Source organism: Mesoplodon bidens, assembly GCF_964165515.1.
Source record: "Mesoplodon bidens genome assembly, chromosome: 15".
In the NCBI taxonomy this organism is placed as follows: Eukaryota; Metazoa; Chordata; class Mammalia; order Artiodactyla; family Ziphiidae; genus Mesoplodon; species Mesoplodon bidens.
In genome coordinates, this window is record NC_138171.1 from 11,133,986 (window position 1) to 11,156,997 (window position 23,012).

Here is a 23,012-nt window from a genome sequence, read left to right on the forward strand (position 1 = left end):
GTCAAGATACAAGGAGCTGGTATGGTGTGTTTACTATGCATGGATTCCCAAGAGCCAACCCCGTACTAAACAGAAAGTTACAAAGAGGCAGAATTAGGCCGATGTTTTTTGCAGTTAGGACAGTGATGGGATGGATGCTCCAGCCCATGCAGAGGCTGGTCAGTCACCTCTCAGGGACATTGGCCTAAAGAGTTCTGAAGTGGCTAGTTTCCATGATTGCTGAGACTCTTCCCAGAAGGTTCACCTTGTTAATGCTTTTGCTACCCAGGAATAAAGGTTTGACCAACGTTCCCCTAAGATGTAAAGTCGTGCCTCTCAAAAACAATACAGGAGAAAGCACAAAAATAGACTAGAACCTTTAGGGTGTTCGGGGCTGGCATGGAGCTACTTTAAATCCATTATACAGATTACAAATTCTGTGGACACCAGCTAACATTTAGGACAGGATGTCCCCAAGTTAAGATGCTACAGGTTACCCAATCAGAAAAACTGGCATTGAGAAGGTCTCTTTCCCTTGAGGACAGTAATACCAGCTGCATTTAAGCCATCTCCCATTTGTTTTGAAATTAGACTGCCTAATTAAAAGGTAGGAAGAATTTAGCCTGGGCTTATGAGGCCTACATGGAGTACTAGTGAGACCTGTGCAAAATAGTGGGGCGGGGTGGGAGGACGTTCCAGGTTGGACATTTGAACAAAGATAGATGAGTATGCTTTCTTGCTGAGGTGGTGTGAGTGGGCGTTGTTGGCATATGAGAAGAGTTTAGCCACCTAAGAACTGGAAATAAAGAAGATTTCCAAGTAGAAATGTCGCAGAAGCCCTCAAAGTGTCTCAATAAAAGCCATTTTTAAAAAATGCTGTTGCTACTGTTTGCTTTTGGAATAATCTGGAAATAAAAACTGGCATTCTGCCATCTTCTAATTAGAGAAGGTCTATAACTGTAGATTGAATAATCCTGTAGATTTGCTTTTGTTTTAACAAGGAAAAACAAAATTCCAGAGAACTTTTTGCCCTTTAAATTTCCTGTGGCCATGAGTTTCAGACTCAGATTGAGTAGCACTATGGTTTCTCTCCCTTTTCAGCACGTTGAAGCATTTTCTTGTCCCATCCTTGGTTCCCTGTCATTGAGGAGTACAGGGTCTTCAGCAAACAGCTCTTTGTCCCCTCTTAAATTCCAAGCAAAAAAGGATCTGCCTCCTTTTCCCCCCTGTGGCTGTGTTTGTGTCTACTCGAAATGCCTAGCCACTTGTGAAGACGCACAGTACTTCAGGAGGGAACAAAGTAAGTGCCAGATTTGAAAATGCTCTATCAGAGACTGGGAATGGCCCGCCCGAAACACTTCCCTGGGGGCCATTCAACTTGCTTTTGCCAAGTGAGTACTGCCGTATAGAGGGGTGGTTCCCCACGTTGTGGGCTACCAGCACCCAAACCTTGAGATGGGGCTCCCAAATCATCTCTAGGTGATTCTGTGCCACGCGAGCTTGAGAACCACTTAGCTTGAGTGATGGAAAGATCTACTTTTCACCAGCGAGATTAGGTAGAGCATACTGAATCTGGATTCCACAGAGCAGCCGGTCAGCATTCCGCCCCTCCCTTAGGCAACGATCTTTTCAACCCACTGTGACCCCTAACTGCCCACCCACCCTGTAGGTCACTGGCCTGGCACCAGTTGCACGCATGTTTCACCAAAGTGTCATGTAGGAACATTTCAAACTCCTAAACCCCCAGAGGACTGAAAACAAAAGGAAGAGGCTGCTCTCACCATTCTGAAATGCATTCCAACATACCAGTTATTAACTGGCCACCATGACGAACGTGGTCTAGGGAAAGACTCAGCTGAGAGAAACTAGACAGGCAAGTTAGAAAAAAAGGTGTTTTTTGCCAACTACTACTAGAAGTCTAGCTCAAAAACGGATCCAAACTTGCACCAAAGGAGGATCACCATTTGGTAATTCTTTGCATCCTGCTACTTCCCATCAACTTACTCCACTTTAAAAAGTTAACATTCACTATAACTTAAATCCTAGTGGAATTACAGCTTAATGGAGTTGTGTTCAAAAACTGGCATATAAGGTAAAAACTGCATATATCCTGAAAATCCTTAAGTCATGATTTCAAAGTGTTCCAGCTAACAGGACACAGGAGGGAAAGTCCATAGTCATTTCCAGGACACATTCTCTGGTTTGTTCCAGCTTATGTACAATGTTATCAGTATACCTTAGAAAGGTGCAAGGCCATTTTAAACCTAAACTGGTTTTTGCAATAAAAATCTTGCTGTACCTTTATGAATGTCTTATTACCAAGTGAAGCAAAATGGATAGCCTAATAAGTAAATTGTTCAACTTCTGGAAACTGGTAGAGCAGGAGCCTAGAAATAAAAGGGCTTTTCCAATGCATTTGATGTCAGCGCCATACTGGCTGCCATCTAGATTGGAGCAGAATGTGACAGCTGTGTACGTGGGGCAGCCATCTGGGAATCTAAAAATTAAAAGACCTTGCCTTGGGGACCACTGGCGAAAAGATCACTGCACGACTTGCTGGTGGCTGCAACTGCTGGCACAGCTCTACGGGCTTCCCTGGGAAGAGGACTCCGAGAGAGGCTTAAACACAGAGCCCTCCAAGGAGGGGACCTCCAGGCCAGGGGTGAGATTACACCTTTCCTAGGAGTTCAACACTGTTCCTGAAAATGCCTGGAGCTCAGCACACATCCTGAGTACATATTTACTCAAGAACTTTCCAAACATCACAGAAGTGTTCCTGGGACTAGTTGTAGGGCATTAGATTCCAAGATCATTTGAGTCCTCAAAACGGTCCTGCCCCAATTCCCTAAACCACCCCCCCCAAAAAAAAAAAAAAAAAGTCCTCTAAAGGGAGTATTAGTACTAGGTTTTGGGTTTCAGGACATGAAGTTTCAGAGAAGCCAATTTGTCCCAAGGTTCCAGCTGGCAGAGGGGAGATGCTGACTTGGACCCAGGAGATCTGAGCCCACAGCCCCTGGAATGCCCAGCCACACCATCCAGCCTTGATCTTGGCTGAAGACTACCCTCTTAAGAAAGGCTTTCCCTGCTATGAATGCAAAGACATGTGAGCCTTGGTTTCTAAACCAACACATCATAGTTTCCCTGGCACAGCGTTTCCCAAACTATACTCGTTCACATTGCCATTTTGTCACTTTTGCCACATCTGCCTAACAGCTGCTTTACATACTTAGTATGCTTCACCTCCCCTTTTTGGAAGGGAAAACTGTATCTCTACAAAAAAAGGACAACCAGCATAATTTGCCATTAATGAAAGCATCCCTAAAAACACATACAAGACAAAACGTTAGACTAAAAATGTGCCACCTGTCATTGCTTGCTGAGGGCTGTGAGCCTGAGACTTGCTCTGTTTGTTAAAAAGGAAAATCAGAGGGGCCCAGGGCACGCTAGCACCAAGATGAGGCTTTTTCCTTGGCCCAGACGAGACTGGAAGAACTGGATGTGTCTCCATGGACTCGTGTTACCTGATGCATGCCAGGTGGCACCAAACCATTTGTCAAGAGATGGCTCTGGCTCAGAGTGCTTCCCAGGGAAGCCTTTGCCCAGTCATTACCCAGCTCTTACCTGGCTTTAGACTCCTTTTTATGAAATAGGGTTCTCACTGGCAGTAACGGGAACTCCAACTCAGATGGGGCTTAATAAAGGGGGCACACAGGTAACAGCTGTGGCCGAGGAGGGCGGGGTGCTCAGTGATGTCAGCAGGGTGTCGGGTCCTCTGTGCTTCCATCCTGCCACCCACACGGTCACCTTCATCCTAAGCAGGGACCCTGGTGTTTGTGTTGCTTCCCATTCACCTGCCCTGAGAGAGGGTTTCCCCTCTCTTACCACAGAGGGAGAGTCCTGAACTTGGAGCTAATTGGACCACTCCAGAACCAGTTTCTGTGGCTGGTAGGCTTAGGCCAGACCTAAGCCTCGGTGAGTCACTGTGAGCTAGGATTACCTCGATGGGCTTAGATCAGGCAATACCCATCGCTGGAGCTGGGGTGCAATCAATTCAACCCAAACCAGAAACCAACTCAAACCCGATTCTACCCACTACACTCAGGAGGGTGTGAGACGGATACTGGGGCCTCTACATTCTTCAAAGGAAACCTCTCTGAAAAATCTCTTAACTGCTATTCTTCCAAAGCACGGATTCCCAGACCTGGCTGCATCTTGAAATCACCTGCGGATTTTTAACACTTAAAGATGCCGGGGACCCTCCCCCAGAGATTCTGATGCAACTGGCCTGAGCTGTGGCCCAGGTGACGCCAATGTGGTTCCCAGGCAAACCTGAGAACCACCGTTCTAAAGACACAAGCGACCAAGGCTACAGAGTGAGCCTTCCCCTGATTCATGTACTTGCTGCCAGTGGTCTCCTGTTTAAGACCATTTATTCTATTTCTCTCCATTCAACAAACACGCACACTTGCCGGACAGCCTAAGAACCCCCATTTCTACACCCAGAGAAGCAACTTGTGTGTAGAAAACAATGTTACCCGTGTAAGCTAATGCCCTGATGTCTCGCCGGTTCCCCAGGAGCAATGATGAGACCACAGGCCTACACGGGTCACCCTAGCGGGGTCACCGCTGCAAACAGTCCCAGTCCTGGTGCCAACAAAGGAAAAGCACAAGGGCTTCCCTGGTGGCGCAGTGGTTGAGAGTCCGCCTGCCGATGTGGGGGACGCGGGTTTGTGCCCCGGTCCGGGAGGATCCCACATGCCACGGAGCGGCTGGGCCCGTGAGCCACGGCCGCTGAGCCTGCGCGTCCGGAGCCTGTGCTCCGCAACGGGAGAGGCCACAACAGTGAGAGGCCCGCGTACCGCAAAAAAAAAAAAAAAAAAAAAAAGGAAAAGCACAAACCTCATCGTCCAGGGCGCTCCCCCAGGTCTCCTCCCTCTCCTGCGCCTCGGGCGTGGCTCCCCAAGAAGAGCCTCGCTGGCGAAATGCCGAATGCTACATTTATGATGGGACTGCTCCCTGGAAGACCCAGTGAGAAAGTCCTTCCGGTTGAGGGGTCGACCTCCAGCAGAGTCACGTTTGCCTGGTTTGGTTCTCTGAGGAAATCATGTGATTATCCAGACCAAGTGCACCTGCCCACTGCAGTCAGCTCCGTACTCCTTCCTCCACCTCAGCAGCCCAGGCAGCCAGCAAAGCACACTCGCCAGAAGTCCCCGCAAAGAAGGCAGAAATAAGCCTCAGACCACTGCCCCTCCCCAGCGGCTTGCAAGCCTAAAATGCATCCAGCTGGTGCTTACCGATAAGAATTTTGATGCTCTTAAATCCACAGCGAGCACACAGGCCTCACAGAGGAAATTCTGTGACAGCTGCTCCGAGTCAGAATTGCTTTGAATTCTTTCAAAGCCAAAGATGGCTGTGCTTTTGACCATAAGACAAAGCGGGGGGCTTCCCTGGTGGTGCAGTGGTTAAGAATCCACCTGCCAATGCAGGGGACACGGGTTCGAGCCCCGGTCAGGGAAGATCTCACATGCCACGGAGCAACTAAGCCCGTGCACCACAACTACTGAGCCTGCGCTCTAGAGCCCGCGAGCCACAACTACTGAGCCTGCGTGCTGCAACTACTGAAGCCCGCGTAAAGAGGAGCCCCCACTCGCTACAACCAGAGAAAGCCCGTGTGCAGCGATGGAGAACCAACACAGCCAAAAATAAAAATAAATAAATTTATTTTAAAAAAAGACAAAGCAGGATTTTGCTTTAAGATGGGAAGGAAATGCCTTGATGCCTCCAGGTGCCTGGGTCAACAGGTCATCTCGAGAGAACTGGTAATCCTGGAACAAGACCCCTTTGGGGGTGTCTGCCTAGCTTCTAACCTCTTCTCTGAGAACTCTCCTTTCCACCCCAAGAAGGAGAGCTTTTATCATGAATGGATGTTGGATTTTGTCAAGTGCTTTTTTCTGCATCTCTTGAGATGACCATGTGGGGTTTTTTTACTTTTATTAATCCAAGTGTGTTGCACTGATTGATTTTAAGGTGTTAAACCAACCTTGTATTCCTAGGAGAGAGCCCACTGGTCATGGTGTGTAATCCTTTTTATATATTTCTGGATTCAGTCTGCTGCTATTTTGTTGAGGACTTCTGCAAATGCAAATACCTGTGGGGTCAGGCAGTAAAGAAGTCAGTGAGATAACTTAGATACAAGAGAGACCCAGAGAGTGCGGCCCTGCTAAAGGGACTCAGCTTTGGCTTGTTGTTGTCTTGCAAGATAATGAGCCCCATATTGCCTTATTTTAGTTTTTGAAGAGAAGCTGGAAATCCAGTTCTTAATGTGAACTGTCCTGATTTTTAATTGCTGGCAACTGATTTTAATTGAATTTTTTGAATAGGGAAACACCAAAATATCAAAAGTTTAAAATAAAATGGAAAGTCCACTGCTCACCCACAATAGATATTCACCATTCTCAAATATTTGTTTATCTTCCCAGAGGACTTGAATGCTTTTCTTTCTCACACAGATGGTAGCATATCAGGTACCTTTTCCTCCACTTTGGCTTTTGTGATATCTCCACACCAAGTCATAAAGAACTCCGAATCCATTTTTACGTCTTCATAGGATTCCACCCATTCCTGCGTGTATGGAGGTACTGTAACTGAACCAGTCCCTAATTGATGGATACTTAGGTTCTTTCCAATCTTTTGCTATTTCAATGAGCAGTGAATAAACTTTTGCATTTATTGTTTCTCTTGTGTGTATATATTGGGAGGCTAGATCCCTAGGGGCGGAATTGGGCCCTAGGGGTCTAAGGGTATATACATTTCTAATTTTGATGGGTACTGCCCATGGACCTCCATGAGAATCATGTCCCACCACCAACATATGAGAATGCACATTTCTTCAAAATTTCACCAACAGTGTCATCAAAAACGTTTTATTTTTGCCTGCATAAGTGAAAACTAATTTCAATATTCTTTAGACTTACAGATTGAGGTTGAATATCTTTTCATATCTTTAAAATGACTTTTGCATTTTCTTTTCTGTGAAATACCTATTCATAACCTTTGCCATTTTTCTGGGGGGTTTCCTCTTATTTATTTGTAGGAGATGTTTATATATTAGGGAGATTATCCCTTTGTAATACAAGCTGCAAATATATTTTCCCAGTTTGTCCTTTGTCTTTTTGGTCATTTGTCTTTTGAATTTGCTTAGGATTTTGTCGTTCTAAGATTTTTTTTTTTTCGGTTGAATTTTCTGTTTGTTTTTGCCATGCAGAGGATTTTAAATTTTCTAATATAATCCAATTCTTCAACTTTTATGGCTTCTGGATTTTTTTATGACTCTCCAATGTTTCTGCCTCCTTATTCTATAAATTCATTTTACACATTTAACTCCTCCTTAATCCATTTGGAATTTTGGAACCGTTCCTGGTGTACAGAATGAGGTATGGAACTCACTTTATTTTTTCCAGATGGTTACCCAGTTGTCTCAACATGAAAACAATTTTAAAACAGTTCAGGGCAAACCATACGGTTCTGCCAACGTGTGGGCCACCGTCTTGAAACCTCTTACTTTGAACAGACGTGAAGTTCACATCCACAGGGAAAGTGGGAATGATCGACCAAAGGGCCTTGCTCTTATGAAGAATTGCAATGGCCTATACCCGGGCGCCCCTGTCCCAAAACAGCCACCAATGAAAGAAAAACAGAAAGAAAACGATCACCCTTTCGTAGGCTGCAAAGTGGGCTTTGGGTTTGACCCTCTCAAGTCAGCATCAAGGCTTTCGCTGACTTGCTAGGAGACACATCCGACACTTGCTCTAAAGGGGGACGCCCATCAGGTCACCTGGCACCAGGACAGAACACCAGCAGCTCAGAGGACTGAGGTCAGGAATTCCTGGCAGGCTCTGTGTCCTGGCTTTCCCTCCCCTTAAGTGGCTCCAAGTGTCCCTGAAAGTTCATTGTTTGGCACTGAAACTCCAGGAAACTTGGAAAGGCCAGTTCTAGCTCATTAGTCACCTTTTCCCCATAGACGCTGTCATACAACCTTACCCCTCCTCGCTGCCTTGTTGGGGGGTGTCCCCAAAAGAGTCCCAGGACAGTAAAACCAGAGAGTGCGAGTTCGACTCTGGCAGCTCTCGCTCTCCCGTGACTCGTTCTTACTCTGAAATGTAAGGCAGCTCCTAAGCCACTCACTGCTGAGGCTCTTGGATGCCACGAGCCAACTGAGAAACGCAGGACAGTGGGCCTTTCCCCCACCCACCCTGGTCACCATCACAGCCACCTGTTACCCAGTGCCCATCGCCGGGCCCTGACACAGGTCATCTCATTTCCTCCCCAGTACACCCCAACAGGCAGGTGCCATTATTCTCTGTATCTTACTGTGGAAGATCTTACTGAGGCTGGTCTCAGAGAAGGTAAGCAACTAACCCAGGGCCACACAGCTGAGATGTGCAGGAGATGATGGCGCCACCCAGGCAGGCTGACCTCACAGCCTATAAGTTCTTAGTCACTGTCCTGTGGGTCTCTATTTTAGGACACCTCTCTTGCTGTGGCTTAATCCTGTGACATTCCCGTTCACCTCGGCTGGACCCTTGGTCCGGCCTCTGGAAGGAGAAAGAAGCCTGGGCATCTTCAGCAATCGACATATACCCGGTTTTCCAGAAATTGCTGTCCTCACCACTTGTCTGAAAAAGGAACTTTCCATTGAATCTCTGCCCTCCCTGAGCAGACCAGGGCACGGGGAAGATCTAAGCTTCCTTCGTTAAAAACAGTCCCTATCAATACAACACGGCCATGACAATGAACGGTCAGCAGTCACTGGGATGCCGCCACAGGCTCAGTGTCTGCCGGGGGAGCCAGGGACAAAGCCGACACGCTGAGTATACACACGCCACTCCGCCTCCAGTTACAAGGTACAGAAGCCAGCGACACCAGCACCGTCTACGCTGCGCGATGTCAGCGTAGTGTTAGCTTGGATGGGGGTGGGGCACTGGCTGGAAGGGAGCACGAGGGGGCTTCTGGGTGCTGATGATGCTTGTGTGTTTCTAGATCAGGGTGAGGGTTAAGCAGATGTGTTCAGTGTGTGAAAATTCAGTGACCCATACACTTAGGTGCACCTTTCCGTCTGTAAATTTTACTTCAATAATTTAAAATAACGTCTTGACATTTTTAAATAAAGAATTATGTTTGCAACAATTATCTCCACAAAACGCTGGCTGTACTTGAAACAAGGGGTTCACTTATATCTTTTAGTTCAAAAAATTGTCCTAAGGGACTGCCCTGGTGGCGCAGTGGTTATGAATCCGCCCACCAATGCAGGAGACACGGGCTCGAGCCCTGGTCCGGGAAGATCCCACATGCCGCGGAGCAACTAAGCCCGTGCGCCACAGCTACTGAGCCTGTGCTCTAGAGCCTGCGAGCCACAACTACTGAGCCCACGTGCCACAACTACTGAGGCTGTGTGCCACGGCTACTGAAGCCCGCGCGGCCAGAGCCCGTGCTCTGCAACAAGAGAAGCCACCACAATGAGAAGCCTGTGCACCTCAATGAAGAGTAGCCCCTGCTCGCCACATCCAGAGAAAAGCCCGCGTGCAGCAACAAAGACACAACACAGCCAAAAATAAAATAAATAAAAATTTTTAAAAAAAGAAAAGAAAGCCAAGTGATTTGCTTATAAAAAAAGAAGAATCCGCTTGCCAATGCAGGGGACACGGGTTCCAGCCCTGGTCCGGGAAGATCCCACATGCCGCGGAGCAACTAAGCCCGTGCGCCACAACTACTGAGCCTGTGCTCTAGAGCCCACGTGCCACAACTACTGAGCCCGCACGCCACAACTACTGAGGCCCGCACGCCTAGAGCCCGTGTTCTGCAGTGAGAGAAGCCACCGTAATGAGAAGCCCACGCACCGCAACGAAGAGTAGCCCCCGCTCACCGCAAGTAGAGAAAGTCCGTGGGCAGCAACGAAGACCCAAAGCAGCCAAAAATAAATAAAATTTTTTTAAAATGTTCTAAAATTGGCAAGACTCAACTCTTTTTTTGCTTTGCTACCACTATCTCACTTGATTCATGATGTCGGATTTCCTTGAAATTCAAATGCTGGTCTGCAATACAGGGTGTGTGTGTGTGTGTGTGTGTGTGTGTGCGTGCGTGCGTGTGTGTGTGTGTGTGTGTGCGCGCGTGCGTGTGTGTGCGTGTGTGTGCGTGTGTGTTCTTGGCTCTGGGAGGGATTGCAGAAACTAGAAATGTCCATCACCAAAGTGAGGAATCCAGCATTTCAGAACAATAGCAGGAAACTCATCTACATGAGAAGAAATTAAAGCAAACACACCTTGGAGGGCTCCAGGGAATCTGAATGATCTCTGCATTCTGCTGGGAATCTGAAGGCCAGAGCTGCACCCTCCCCTCAGGCAAGGGGCTTCATAATAAGCAGATTCTGAGGATCAGGCTTGCGCCAGTGGCAGGAGCACCCATCAAGGAAACATTTACATCCAGGCGACCTGGACACGTTTATTGAGACGGTTCACAGGGCCAGTGGGCACTGGGGTTCACACAAACCGGCCGACACGCATGGACTTGGAGCCACGCACCCTGGGGGCACTGCACGAGCCCCTCACAACCCCTGTGCAAAGCCCTTCCAAGGCAAAGGGAAATCCAAGGCCCCACAGCCCATCCCCCTGGGTGACCATCTTGCCCAGAACACCAGGCAGGACAAACGCCGGTGGAGAAGGCCTTCTCCAGCTCATCTCTGAGGCACTGCCCACCTGTGGGTTCTAAATGCTTCTCCAAACCCTGTGGGCCCACGTGAAGCAAGGGGGAAAATTCAGAAAACGCATCCACAACAATAAAACAAAACAAAACAAAAAACAATCTGCGCGGCATACAGATATCACTTCCCGATGTCCCTGACGGCAGGACCGCAGGGCTCACAGACGCCTTTGGCAGCTGGGGGCTCGGCGCGTTGCCTCCCCGGCGTCCACAGGAAAATAGTCCTCGGTTCTGTACAATGCGGGCAGCTCGAAGGTCGGGGCCGGTGGCGTCCACAGCTTCTGGAATGACAGAAAACCAGGTGCCCCATCAGCCTCGTGAAGCCACTTGTTCTGAGACCCAAGCACTCCAGGTGCAGTTCATCCTGCAGGGAGAACAGCCCAGGTGACCAAAGACTCCATGATTCTTTGGTGACACTGTCTGTGACAGCCAAAGCCGGCCCATTTGAAACCTGATGGGGAGCTCGGTTGGCAGGGCTGGTCCGTGTCCACGGAGCCCTCCGCAGTATTAGAGAGAACCGGGCTCTGAGGAGGGATGACCGAGAAAGCCAGGTGTACCTCATGCCACCGCGTGCCAGGAAGGGCCGCGAGCCGAGACAGCGCCGTGGGCCAGGCCCTGGGAAAGCTGGGGTCGGGCCGATGCTTCTTTGAATGTGCACCCATCTGTGCGGCCTGAAGGCTGGGCCATGTGCGTGTGTTACTTTTTTTTTTAATTGAACCATTTTAAGAAGTGCTTACTTATTTCTGGTGTGGATTTTTGTTGCAGGGAGGTTAGGGAGGGGAGATTTTGCATCAAGCAACCCTCCCCAAGCTCTAGTAACCCTGCGGGTTACCCAGGCATCTCAAGGTCAAACCAGTTTTACAGAGGCCCGCCTCAAACAGTGCTGCTCAAATGTGACTGCACAGGGAACCTCCTGGGAGAGTTATGGAATGCTTATGCCCAGGCTCCGTCTCCAGAGTCTGATGTTGTTGGTCTGGGGTGTGGCCTGGGCATCGGGGTATTTCAAAGCTCTCAGGTGATTCTCATGTAGAGCTGGGGCCGATCCCAATAACTGTGACCTGCTCCGGGGCGGACCAGCAGGGAGATGGGCAGGAGTGTGGGGCTCCAGGGGTGCAGGGGGAGGAGGGCTCTGCACGTCTCCCCCTGGGGTCCCTCTCACCACCCTTCCGCCCTCCCCCCACAGCTCCGTCTCCTCTTTGATCTCCAGGCCACCTCCGTCAGCTCAGCCCAGAGCAAGCTCTGCCCCAGCCTTCAGCTGCAGTCACAGGTGCCAGCGCACATGTGTGTGGCTCCAGCCCGTAGTTAATAACAGCTCCCCCAAAGCCCAGCCCGTCCACGAGCTCTGCGCTGCACTGGGTGTATACTTACCCACCCCCATGCTTGTTCCCCACAGTGACACCGTGACCATCCCCCCTTCGTGGGTGGCTGGGGGAGACCACGCCCCGGGAGGTGCCTTACCCACCTCCCACCTGTCCGAGCATCTGTCCTCTCAACCACTACCTCATTGAATGCCCAGGGCCGGCCGAGGGCACAGCTGTGAACTAGACGCATCCCCAGCCATCATGGGGCTCCCTGTCTATCTGGAGACGAAGGAACCAATAGGAAAACACCACCAACGTGCGATGAGGCACCAAGGCCCTTGGAACCCAGAAAAGGCCGCATCTCATCCTGGAGGGATCAGGAGGTATTCAGAGGCTAAGCACCCAGGACCCCAACCCCCCGGCCGGAGGGGCTGCGTGGAGGGGTAGCGGGAGGTGCAGTGGTCCAGGCTGCGGACGCCCTGTGCACAGTGCTGAGTGGTGTGCTGGGCCGTGGGCACTGAAGCAGCTCAGTCTGGAGTCGGGCCGGGTCAGAGTGTAGACAGGGATGCTGCTGCAAAGCAGGGCCAGATGATGTGGGCTCCTGGAGGCTGAGCTAAGAACTTTATCCTAAGAGACCAGGGAGAGGGAGAGGGAGAGGGAGAGGGAGAGGGAGAGGGAGAGGGAGAGGGAGAGGGGGGGAGAGGGGGGGAGAGAGAGAGAGAGAGAGAGAGAGAGAGAGAGAGAGAGAGAGAGAGAGAGAGAGAGAGTGTGTGTGCGCGCGAGATAAGTGTTTTAGAAAGAGCAGAGACTAAACTGTAGGGGAAACAGGACCAGAGTGGAAGCTGTTGCAGGTAGGCATCCCTTAAAGGTGAGAGTGGCTGGATTTGGGGTGAGAGTGAACAGATTCTAATGTCTGAGCCCCGAAGCCCTGAACTACCCCACCCCCCAGCCCTCTCTCTGCTGCAGAAGGAAACCACCAAAGGGCTTCAGATAAGGTGGACCGCACTCAGGTGTCTGGGGACCGCTTACCTCCCTGAGTCACATCTGGAAAGCCAGGACGAACAATTCACCTTGGCCAAGGGTCTGCCTCACAGAAGGGCACAGGGAACATTCAACCAGTCAACCCCGGGTCAGCCACTCTTGGCTCAGCCTGCTTGGGGGACACTCGGGACACATTTGTCCCCCCTTCTCCCAGCACCTTCCCGCGGCTGCCACCCACCCCTGTGGGCTGGACCTGAGTCCTCTGACAGCGCTGTGACCAAAACACAAGGGGGAAACGAACCCCAAGATGCATCTCACAGCCTGAGGGATGCAGTCTGTGGATAAGCCATCGTTTTAGAATATCCTCCCAGTTCCTCCTGAGAACTGGCCGTTGGAGTATCTAGAAAATGCAACATTCAAGTAATGACAGTTCAAAGACCAGCTCCCTTGTCCTGACACATGGCTTGGGGGCCAAAGTGCACTTGGTGATCCTGAAAAGACAGGTTCCTTTCTCTCCTGATCTCAGGACCCAGGCAAGGCCACGTGGGCCCCAAGGGCGAGTGGCCAGGCCGGGCCAGAGCTGGTGTCCTCTCCTGGAGATCCTGGGCCCCTGGACTCCCTGTTCTTCCTCAAATGGTTCTGCCAACAGGGATAGGGCTCCTGCCTCCTCCCTGAAGGAGCCGGGCTTCCAAAAAAGGAGGAAATCAATATAATTATGAAGGAACCAAGGAGAAGCAATCCTAAGAGACTCCTTAGCAGCTTTAGATATAATCGTATCTTGAGTTCCCGCGAGATCTAATGCAAGCAGCGGTGGCCTCTTTGCTGGTGATGGAGTGGAAACGTCCTTCCTGCACTCACAAAGCAAGGGGATGGGGGACACGGGGGGAGGTGAGCCTTCCGCCAGCGCCCAGCCAGGCGGCACCGTGGATTCTTAGACAGCGGCTGCGCGTGCTCACCAGGACCCCACAGGGGCCCAGGAGAATGAGCCATTCCGAACAAGCTTGCTTCCCTTTTCAAAGGGGCCCCCAGCCGGGACGGTGGCGAGGAAGGCCGCAGAGGCTGGTGCAGCTCTATGCTGGCCCCGGACCAAGCCCCTGCCAACATCTTGGGGCACGTGGAAAATCTGTGGGAAAGTGACTCACAGCTCATTGGAGATGTGGGCCTGCAGTCCGCCAGGAACGGGGGCCCTGAGCTGAGCCAGGGGGCTCCGAATGTGGCCACTTCAGCCCCAAATGCTGCTCTTGGAGAGTGGGTGGGCATTGGAAGGGCGTGGGATGTTATTTCGGCCTGTGCAGCCTCCACGTCCCATTCTGGTATCAGCATCTTGGCCGTCTTGCGGAATCACTGCTGCCAGCTCCCCAGCGGAGCTGCTCTGCCCACCTCCACAGCTGAAGGATGAGCAAGAGGAGGCCTGACCCACCTGGGCCGTGATTGGTCCAGGAGTGAGCAGGTGACCCCAGCTCACCCAATGAGGAGCTGCCTTGGGACTCTGGCTCTTGGGACAGGCCTGCCTCCTGCCTCCGTCCCCCCTTCCCAGGTCCCAGTGAGGACGCGCCGTGAGCCTGACAGTCACTTCTGACACACTGAGGGGCCTGCCTGAGAGTGAAGCCAACACAAGGAAGCCGAGTTGGGAGGGGAAGCAACACAGAGTCCTGACGGTGTCATTTGAGCACCTGAATCGAATTTTGCCTGAGGTTAGTGTCACCTTGGGACCTTTCCTGTTCAGGAGACCACGGGATTCTCTTCTTTGCTTAAGCCAAGGTGACCTGGGCTCTTGTCACTTGCAACCAAGCCTCCTGCCTAGAGCAAAGAATAAATCCACAGTAGTGTGGACAAGTGCTCGGAAACCAGTGGCAGAATCAGCAGGTGAGGGCTGGCGTGTGAGGCTAAAAACAGCCAGAGGCCCCAGATGTTGTCAGGCTGAGCAGGACCACACGCTGGAGGCCAGGCCCCAATCGACGCCAAGGAAACCCAGCCCTTTCACACCCATTTTCTCTTGGATTCTGAGGATGACCTGTGACAGGAGGAGTGGCCCCATCTCAGAGGTCACAGGGGCCAGGGAAACACAGAGCCGGGGTCCACTCGGGCCTCTTCGGCTCCAGGTCCAGCCCCTGCCCATTGCCCTGCTGGGCTCCTGCCTCGAACCCAAATCCTGGAGAATCCCAGAAGGCACTTCAGAGAGCTCCCCCTTCCCCCCCTCACCTGCAGCTGGTACTGAGATTCTTCTCCAGGGGCGGCCAGGTAAGCCAGGAGAACTGTCCAACTCCCTGGCGCTTGCTCCAGGCTCCCACCCTCGCCTGCAGGCAGGAAGGTTCCACCAGCGGGGACAGGATGGGAAGCACAGAAACCTGACACCACAGGTCTAGGGCTCGGCTGCCCTCCCTCCCAGTCCCCCACGCACCCCACCAGCCCGAGCTCCCGGCTGGAGGAGGGCCTCTGGAGCTGGGGCGCTGGGCCTGGCGTGCTCTCCTGGGTCTACACAGCCTCCCACATCTTCCTCACTTCCACCCCGGACCCCCGAGTTCCCAAACCTGCAGCCCACACACCAGATGCATGTGTGTGCTTGGTCGGCTGCATGATTTTTAAAAACTGGAATTAACCGCAAACATGTAAAACGTCAGGAGATTTCTCCGGAAAACCAGACTGCCAGCTAGCTACGCTTGGAAAATCAGATGATCTGGAAGCTCCTGGTGGCTGGGCAGAGGAGCTGCGGGTGCTCCCCTGTGGGCCCCAGGGCCCACGGGGCCACGTCACCTTTCTGGAACCTGCTGCTTCCGGTGGTGGATGCCTCGGGGTTGGCCCTCTGGGCTGCCTGCACCACCGAGCAGCTCCTTTCCTGACAAAGCCCCCAGATGGCTGTTGAAGCACGTGGCAAGCGGGAGCCTCGGGCCAGCCTGGCTTCAGGGCCTCTCCTCTGAAGCCCCCCAGTCGGATCACTGTCTGCCCACCCACCTCAGGGCCTGTGCCATCTGCCCACCCCTGCCCCCAGAAATCCCGCACGGCCCCTCGTGAGTCCTAGCCTGCCTCGTACCTCCCTCTTGGAAGCCCCAGCTGCATATTCCCGATCCTGGGCTGCTTTCTTTCTTTTTTTTTTTTTTTAATTTTACTTATTTATTTTTATACAGCAGGTTCTTATTAGTTATCTATTTTATACATATTAGTGTATCTATGTCAATCCCAATCTCCCTGGACTGCTTTCTGTTCAGGCCGGGGTCAGCACACTTGTTCTGCAAAGGGCCAGATGGTAAATATTTGCAAGCCCCATAGTCTCTGTCACAGCTACTCAGCTCTGCCCTCCCAGCACCAACGCAGCCATAGGCAACGTGTAAAGTAATGGCATGGCTGCGTGCCAATAAAACTTGATTTACAAAGATAGGGGCAGGCCAGACTTGGTTTTTTCAGTTTGCCCCAGAATTAAATCTATCTTCCTAAATAGAACAGGAATGACAAACCCATCTCTGTATCTCCCATGCAAGTGGGCACTAAGTGATAGGTCACTGGACATAGGCTGCAGGATTTAGGACCAGGCCCACCTTGCTGACTGTCCCCAGGCCGAAGTATTATTTGGTTGGCTGCTCTTGGGTCATCACTACAACTCCAGCCTGTCCTGGCTCACTAAGCATCCTCCACCTCAAAAGAAAGGCCATACCGCTGTCCCACGTGTGGGCCAGGTTCTGAGGTTCCAAAGTGTGGGTCATCCTCTGGGAGGCTGAGGCCTCAGGCTGACCATGGGTGGAAGCTCAGGTAGCCAGAGACTCACCCTCATCCCCCAGGTTACCAGGCATCTCCAGCCCCAGAGGACTTGGGAGAGGCCCATCCTACTGGGAAAACAACAACTACATTTCCTGTGGCCCAAGTTACACACATTATCTCTAACCCTCACAGCACTCCTTCAAGGCAGAGGTTTCTCTTCCTCTTGAGCCTCACTTTCCTCTCTGTAAAATGAGGATAATACCATCGACTTCATGGAGTCCTGACTGGAGCACAGCCGTGATGCTGGAGGTGCTGCACCCACTTTGGGACCATGAGGACAAAAGCCACTGGCTGAGGACGGTAGGGCAGTAGCCAGGAGAATCAACTGGCCACTCAGGACTTCTTGTCACATGAGGGAAAAACACAAACCCTATTTGGTTAAACCACTTTAGTCAGGTTTCTGTTATGCCGCAGAACACAGCCCGATGGACACATGCTATTACTCTCACCATCACTCCAGTTAATAGCAAGTTGCCCAAGGTGGCACAGGTAGTAAAGGGGTGGAGCCAGGACTCAGCCCAGGTTGTTTGCATGATGAAATGGAATGATCACCAAAAAAGTGAAAACCTGTAGATCTCACAATAGTTCCAAAAGGTAAAATGGAATTCCAAATAATTGACGTATGCATTGCCCCCTCCAGGAGCTCCACTCCCCTTGGGTGGGCACTGCGCGTGGTGACTTGTTTCCATAAAGTAGAGTAGGGAGGCGGGGGTGGAGGCGGGAGTAATAGCCTGGTGGAGACACCTGGCCAACACTGCCTCGGCCAGAGGGTCATGGTCAACATCATCAGGTCTACGTCATGTTGACAGCATGTCCCCTGGATCTGATGTGATGAGAAGGGCACTTCACCTCTGTGGTCTTCCTCCCCCAAACCCATAACCCCAGTCTAACCACGAGAAAAACATCAGATCAGCTCTAATTGAGGGACAGTGTACAAAATACCTAACCAATAATCCTCTAAACTGTCAAGGTCATCAAAAACAAGGAGAGTCTGAGAAGCCGTCATAAACCAGAGGTGGCTAAGGAGACGTGACGACTAAATATAACAGGGAACAGAAAAGGACATTAGGGGAAAACTAGTGCAATCCGAATAAACTGCGGAGGTCAGTTAATAGCCGTGTATCGAGGTGGGTCCTTTAGCTGTGACAATGTACCACAGTAAAACAAGATGTTAACAATACGGAAAACTGTGTGAGGGACATGTGGGAACTCTCTGTATTATCATAGCAACTTGTCTCTAATTCTAAAATAAAAAATTCTATTGGGGCTTCCCTGGTGGCGCAGTGGTTGAGAGTCCGCCTGCCGACGCAGGGGACACGGGTTCGTGCCCCGGTCCGGGAAGATCCCAAATGCCGCGGAGCGGCTGGACCCGTGAGCCATGGCCACTGAGCCTGCACGTCCGGAGCCTGTGCTCCGCAACGGGAAAGGCCACAACAGTGAGAGGCCCGCATACCGCAAAAAAAACACCAAAACATCAAGTTCCTGTTTCTCTTGAACAATGTAGCTACCTGGCCACACTGGGCGCATATTCCTGCGGGGTGCGTCCAGCTGGCCCCTCTCCACTGGGCATGTGCTGTCAGGCTTGCCACTGTCCCCGCCAGGCCTGACTCACTTGTCCGCAGGACCTGCCGAGCCCCGCGGGCATCTGAGCTGGCAGCGGCTCCAGGCTCACGTCACCGTGGGGCTGTCGAGGAGCTGGATGCTCCCCATCCGTGGCCCAGGCCCCCTGGGGTGGGGACGGCCAGCCTGGGCCGCTGCTGAGACCAGCGGCTGCTGCCCTATACCCGAGGTCCCCTCCAGGGCACTCCAGGGCCCGGGAGGCAGGTATGGCAATGGGGCCGTTTTGTGGAGGGGAAAGCTGGCTCGGAGGGGACAGCGTAGGCCGCGTGCCCAGGGTCACACGGAGTCAAGTGGGCTCCTCTGAGCTCCTGGCACCGGCCCCCACCACAGCCAGCCCGCACGCCCTCACCGCGGGTCCCGGCCTCCCTCCTTGGCCCCCCTCACAGGCTCTCTGCACCTCAGACCACGCCTGCCCGTCCTGCCTGCAATGTCTGTGTCTGCTCCAGGGCCCCCAGGCTTCCACCCTGACAGCTGGGAGCAGAGCCCCTCCCATTTCTCTTAAGCAGCCCTGCGTGTCCGCTCCTGCCCGTAGGGCTGGGCTGGCCGGCCTCACGGTGGCTGCACGGGAGCTGCTGTCCTGCCCCTCCCAGCCCTCCTGCCCCTGCCTCTGCCGTCCCGGTCACCTCGGCTGCTGTTGGCAGCGGGAGGCAGCTGCAGCCCTGGGGACAGGAACAGGGCTGGGGGTTCCCAGATGGGGCAGCCCCTACCCAGGGGGACCCCAGCAGCAGGGACAAGCTAGTGTAATCTTGTTAGAGGCGGTGCTGACCCCGGCAGCAGCCCTAGACGGCTTCCAGGTCCCCGTGGATTCGGCTTTTAGCTGGAGGAAAAGCTTTAACACGGAAACCAGCAGAGAAGGAGTCCCAGAAGTTCTGCCAAGATACTGGCTACTAAATTCAAACTCATATGGGGTCTAGGAGGAAAGACAGGACACCAGGTAGGCGGAGTCATGGCACAGCCCCCTCCAGAACTAGGTCTCTGACCCGGAGTCTGATCTCTCCAACCTCGGCCCCTCTGCCCACCGCCCCGGGCCCTCTGCCCTCCCAGCACCATCTCCTGGAGGAGGGAGGTGTCTGACCTGGGCTTTGCTCCTCATCACCCGGCCACTGAGTGTAACTGTCTAATTACCATGCACTTATATGTATGTTGGGCACCTGCTACATTCCAGAGACTCAAATCTGAAGATCACAAAGGCTCTTTACAGACGAGCAAACTGAGGCTTTCAGTGGTCAGTTGACTCACTGTGGGTCCACCCACTAACCGGAACCTCAGTCAACCCAGGTTGCCCAAACCGGAAAGCTGGGGGCCACCCAACTTCCCATAACACAGCCAGCCCATCCTCAATCCCCTCTGCTAGTTCTTCCCCAATCCCTCTCCCATCGCCACTGCCATCCCGTCTCCCAACCCATTCTCCACATGGCAGCCCGAGGGGCCGTCTTAAAAAACAAGTCTGATCCTCCAGTAAGTCCCGCACTGTAGTTAGAATAAAATCCAGCTCCTCAACGAGGCCTTCAGGCCCTGCCACCGTGGTCCCCAACGCGTGAGCAGTCCTCAGGTGTGTCCTGCTTGGTTTCCACTGGGCTAAGTTTACTAGTACTGTTGTCTGTTTGGTTGCTGGTGTTCTCATACTTTTGAATGAAATGCCATCTCTCTTTAAAAAAAGGATTTCAACCTTCCCTTTAAAAAAATCTCAAGCTGGGCTTCCCTGGTGGCGCAGTGGTTGAGAGTCCGCCTGCCGATGCAGGTGTCACGGGTTCGTGCCCCGGTCCGGGGAGATCCCACATGCTGCGGAGCGGCTGGGACCGTGAGCCATGGCCGCTGAGCCTGCGCGTCCGGAGCCTGTGCTCCGCAACGGGAGAGGCCACAACAGTGAGAGGTCCGCGTACCGCAAAAAAAAAAAAAAAAAAAAAAATCTCAAGCTCTGGGCCACTGGACAGTGACAGGCAGCCGGCGCCGAGCAGTGGCCCCTCCTTTCCAGGAGATGCGTGCTCTCGCCTATGCGGCCCGCCGGCCACATCGCTGTGGCCACCTGTCTGCCACCTTGGAGCTGGGGGGTTTGACCCCAGACCCACATGATCCAGCCTGAGTCTCCAAACTCCGACTGACACCTCCCATCACTCACAGCCCTCCAGCCTGGGGCCTTCTTTCTGCTCCTGGATCTCACCAGGGTCTGCTTGACGGGAGACCTTTGCACCTGCTGTCCCCCCAAGGCCTTTCCACAAGGTCCTCCTCTGCTGGTTCCTTCCTTCCTTCAGACTCTCCTAAGGGACGCCCAGTTTCATCTGTGTCACCTTCCCTCCTTCACGGCAGCACTGTGGAGCCTAGCCTGTTTACCTTTCTCCTCGGTTACCACCCGGCTCCCCACCAGGCCGAGCTCCATCGGGACGGGCACCAAGCCAGTCGTTAGGGCCACGGCCCCAGCAGCAGCTGGAGCCTGGCGCACAGGAGACACTCAGGCAACGGGAAATGGATGAATCTTCTCACCACCCCAGGCAGAGCAGGAAGGGCCTGGGGGTTGGCCTTTCGCCAAGTCAGGGCCCCGGAGCCTGAGACCAATGATGACAATCACGCCTCCAGCTGAGGACGCCTGGTCGGACCCATTCTGGAGTCTCGGGGTGGCTCAAGGCTGGTGACCCCACCCTGGCCAGGTCTCTGACCCACATTAAAAATAGAGCACACACAGGGGCTTCCCTGGTGGTCCAGTGGGTGAGACTGCGCGCTCCCAATGCAGGGGGCCCGGGTTCGATCCCTGGCCAGGGAACTGGATCCCGCACACACGCCGCAACGAAGATCCCGTGTGCCGCGACAGAGACCCGACGCAGCCTAAATAAATAATCATTAAAAATAGATAAATAAATGAAAAGCACACAGGGGACTTCCCTGGCGGTCCAGTGGTTAGAACTCTGCGCTTCCACTGCAAGGGCACAGGTTCGATCCCTGGTCAGGGAGCTAAGATCCCGTACGCCGTGTGGCGTGGCCTAAATAAATCAATAAAGCACACAGTAAAAGCAATGCACTGCCCTGGAGGGGAGCCTGGAACAGAAAACAGACGAGGAAGAAAAATCTGGTAACATCCAAAGCCTGGCGTTCAGAGAACGGTACTGGACCAACGTGGGGTCTTGGTCTTGACAGCTCTCTGAGGTGACGCGAGATGACAGGAAATGGGAGACGGAGTGAGGGGGGCACGGAAGCCCTCAGTAGTACTGTCTTTACAAGTTTTCTGCAAATCTAAAATTATTCAAAATAAAAGGTCATTTGAAAATAAATAAATAGGGACTTCTCTGGTGGTGCAGTGGATAAGACTCCATGCTCCCAATGCAGGGGGCCCGGGTTGGATCCCTGGTCAGGGAACTAGATCCCGCATGCATTCCATGAGCTGCAACTAAGGAGCCCCCGTGCCGCAACGAAGGAGCCCCCGTGCTGCAACAAAGGAGCCCTGGAGCCACAGCTAAGACCCCATGCAACGAAATAAATAAATAAATATTTAAAAAATAATAATAATAAGTAAATAAGAAAATAAAACTCATCCACGGCAGCATATGTGAAGCACTGCAGGGAACAACACAGATAATGAGCTATTAAATAATACTACTAATGTCACTGATAATAATAATAATAATGGCAGCTAAACCTTACATTATCTCAGTCACTGTTCATGACCATCCTATGCAGAGGATAGGACTGTAAATCCCATTTTACAGGTGTGGAGACTAAGACGCAGCAAGCTTCAGATCCACGCGAAGCATGACGCTTGCAAGTGACGGGCAGGCCCAGCCTCATGGCTCGGTCTGATGCTCTGCTGTGACCGTCTTGAAATTCTTAGTAAGTTCTGACAAAGGGGCCCCAGAGTTTCATCTTGCGCTGCACCCGCCGATTCTGTAGTGGCTCGTGGTGACAGAGGTGGATTCCAAACTGGGAACGGTGTTCTCCATCCTCAGAAAGGTCACTCAGGATCAGCTCTGCGCACAGCGTGGAGCTAGCGCTCCTGGCTGAGAAAACATCATGGGGCAAAGGGTGGCCGCGGGATCAATGGTAGAGTTTGGGGGGGCAGCCGTGGATGGATTTGGCTGCAGCTGGGACTGTCATACTCTTGGCTTAGAACAGGGAAAGGAAGGTCCTTTTCCAGGCCAGGGCAACAAACCAGCTGCCCATACCCAGCGGCATGCTCAGCCGAGTGGCCTCCCCGTCAAACGGAGATTCTCCACGTACACGTCCGTGAGCCCACACCAACAGCTGGCCAGGGCGCAGCAGCTGGCGACTGTCACACCAGAGCCGTACATTTCTCACTCTGATGCTGGTCATCAATAGAATCCTCAAGGTTTTGTTGGCTGACCTCGAAGGTGGTTGACTCCACAAAAGAATGTTAGAAATAGCACCAATTAGCTCTGGGAAGCAGAAAGCAAACACAGACACAATCGACCATTCTGTCGGCATCCCAAACGGGGGCAGCTGTTCTCCATTAAATAAACAAGCCAACAGGGCAAAACCAGAGGCGTCCACCGGGACCAGCAGGCATTCAGAAGCCGCCCCCGGGCCCACCTCTCGCCCCTGCCCAGAAAGACTCTTCACCCAGGACTGCAGGAACCTGCTTCTGAGGCAACGCCCGAACTGCCACCTGGACCCCTT

The 23,012-nt window shown here is 52.6% G+C and overlaps 1 protein-coding gene across 2 annotated transcripts in view; it reads right to left on the reverse strand.

The window, feature by feature from the left end:
* Positions 1-10,461: 10,461 nt before the first annotated feature.
* The window catches only part of BCAS4 (breast carcinoma amplified sequence 4), a 61,083-nt gene continuing 48,532 nt past the window's right edge, over positions 10,462-23,012 (reverse strand). For both annotated transcript variants that reach the window (XM_081257338.1, XM_081257337.1), the window contains one exon: positions 10,462-11,015. In XM_081257338.1, the coding sequence (XP_081113464.1) occupies positions 10,893-11,015 (123 nt within the window). In that variant the 3' untranslated portion in view covers positions 10,462-10,892. The remainder of the gene's footprint in view (positions 11,016-23,012) is intronic.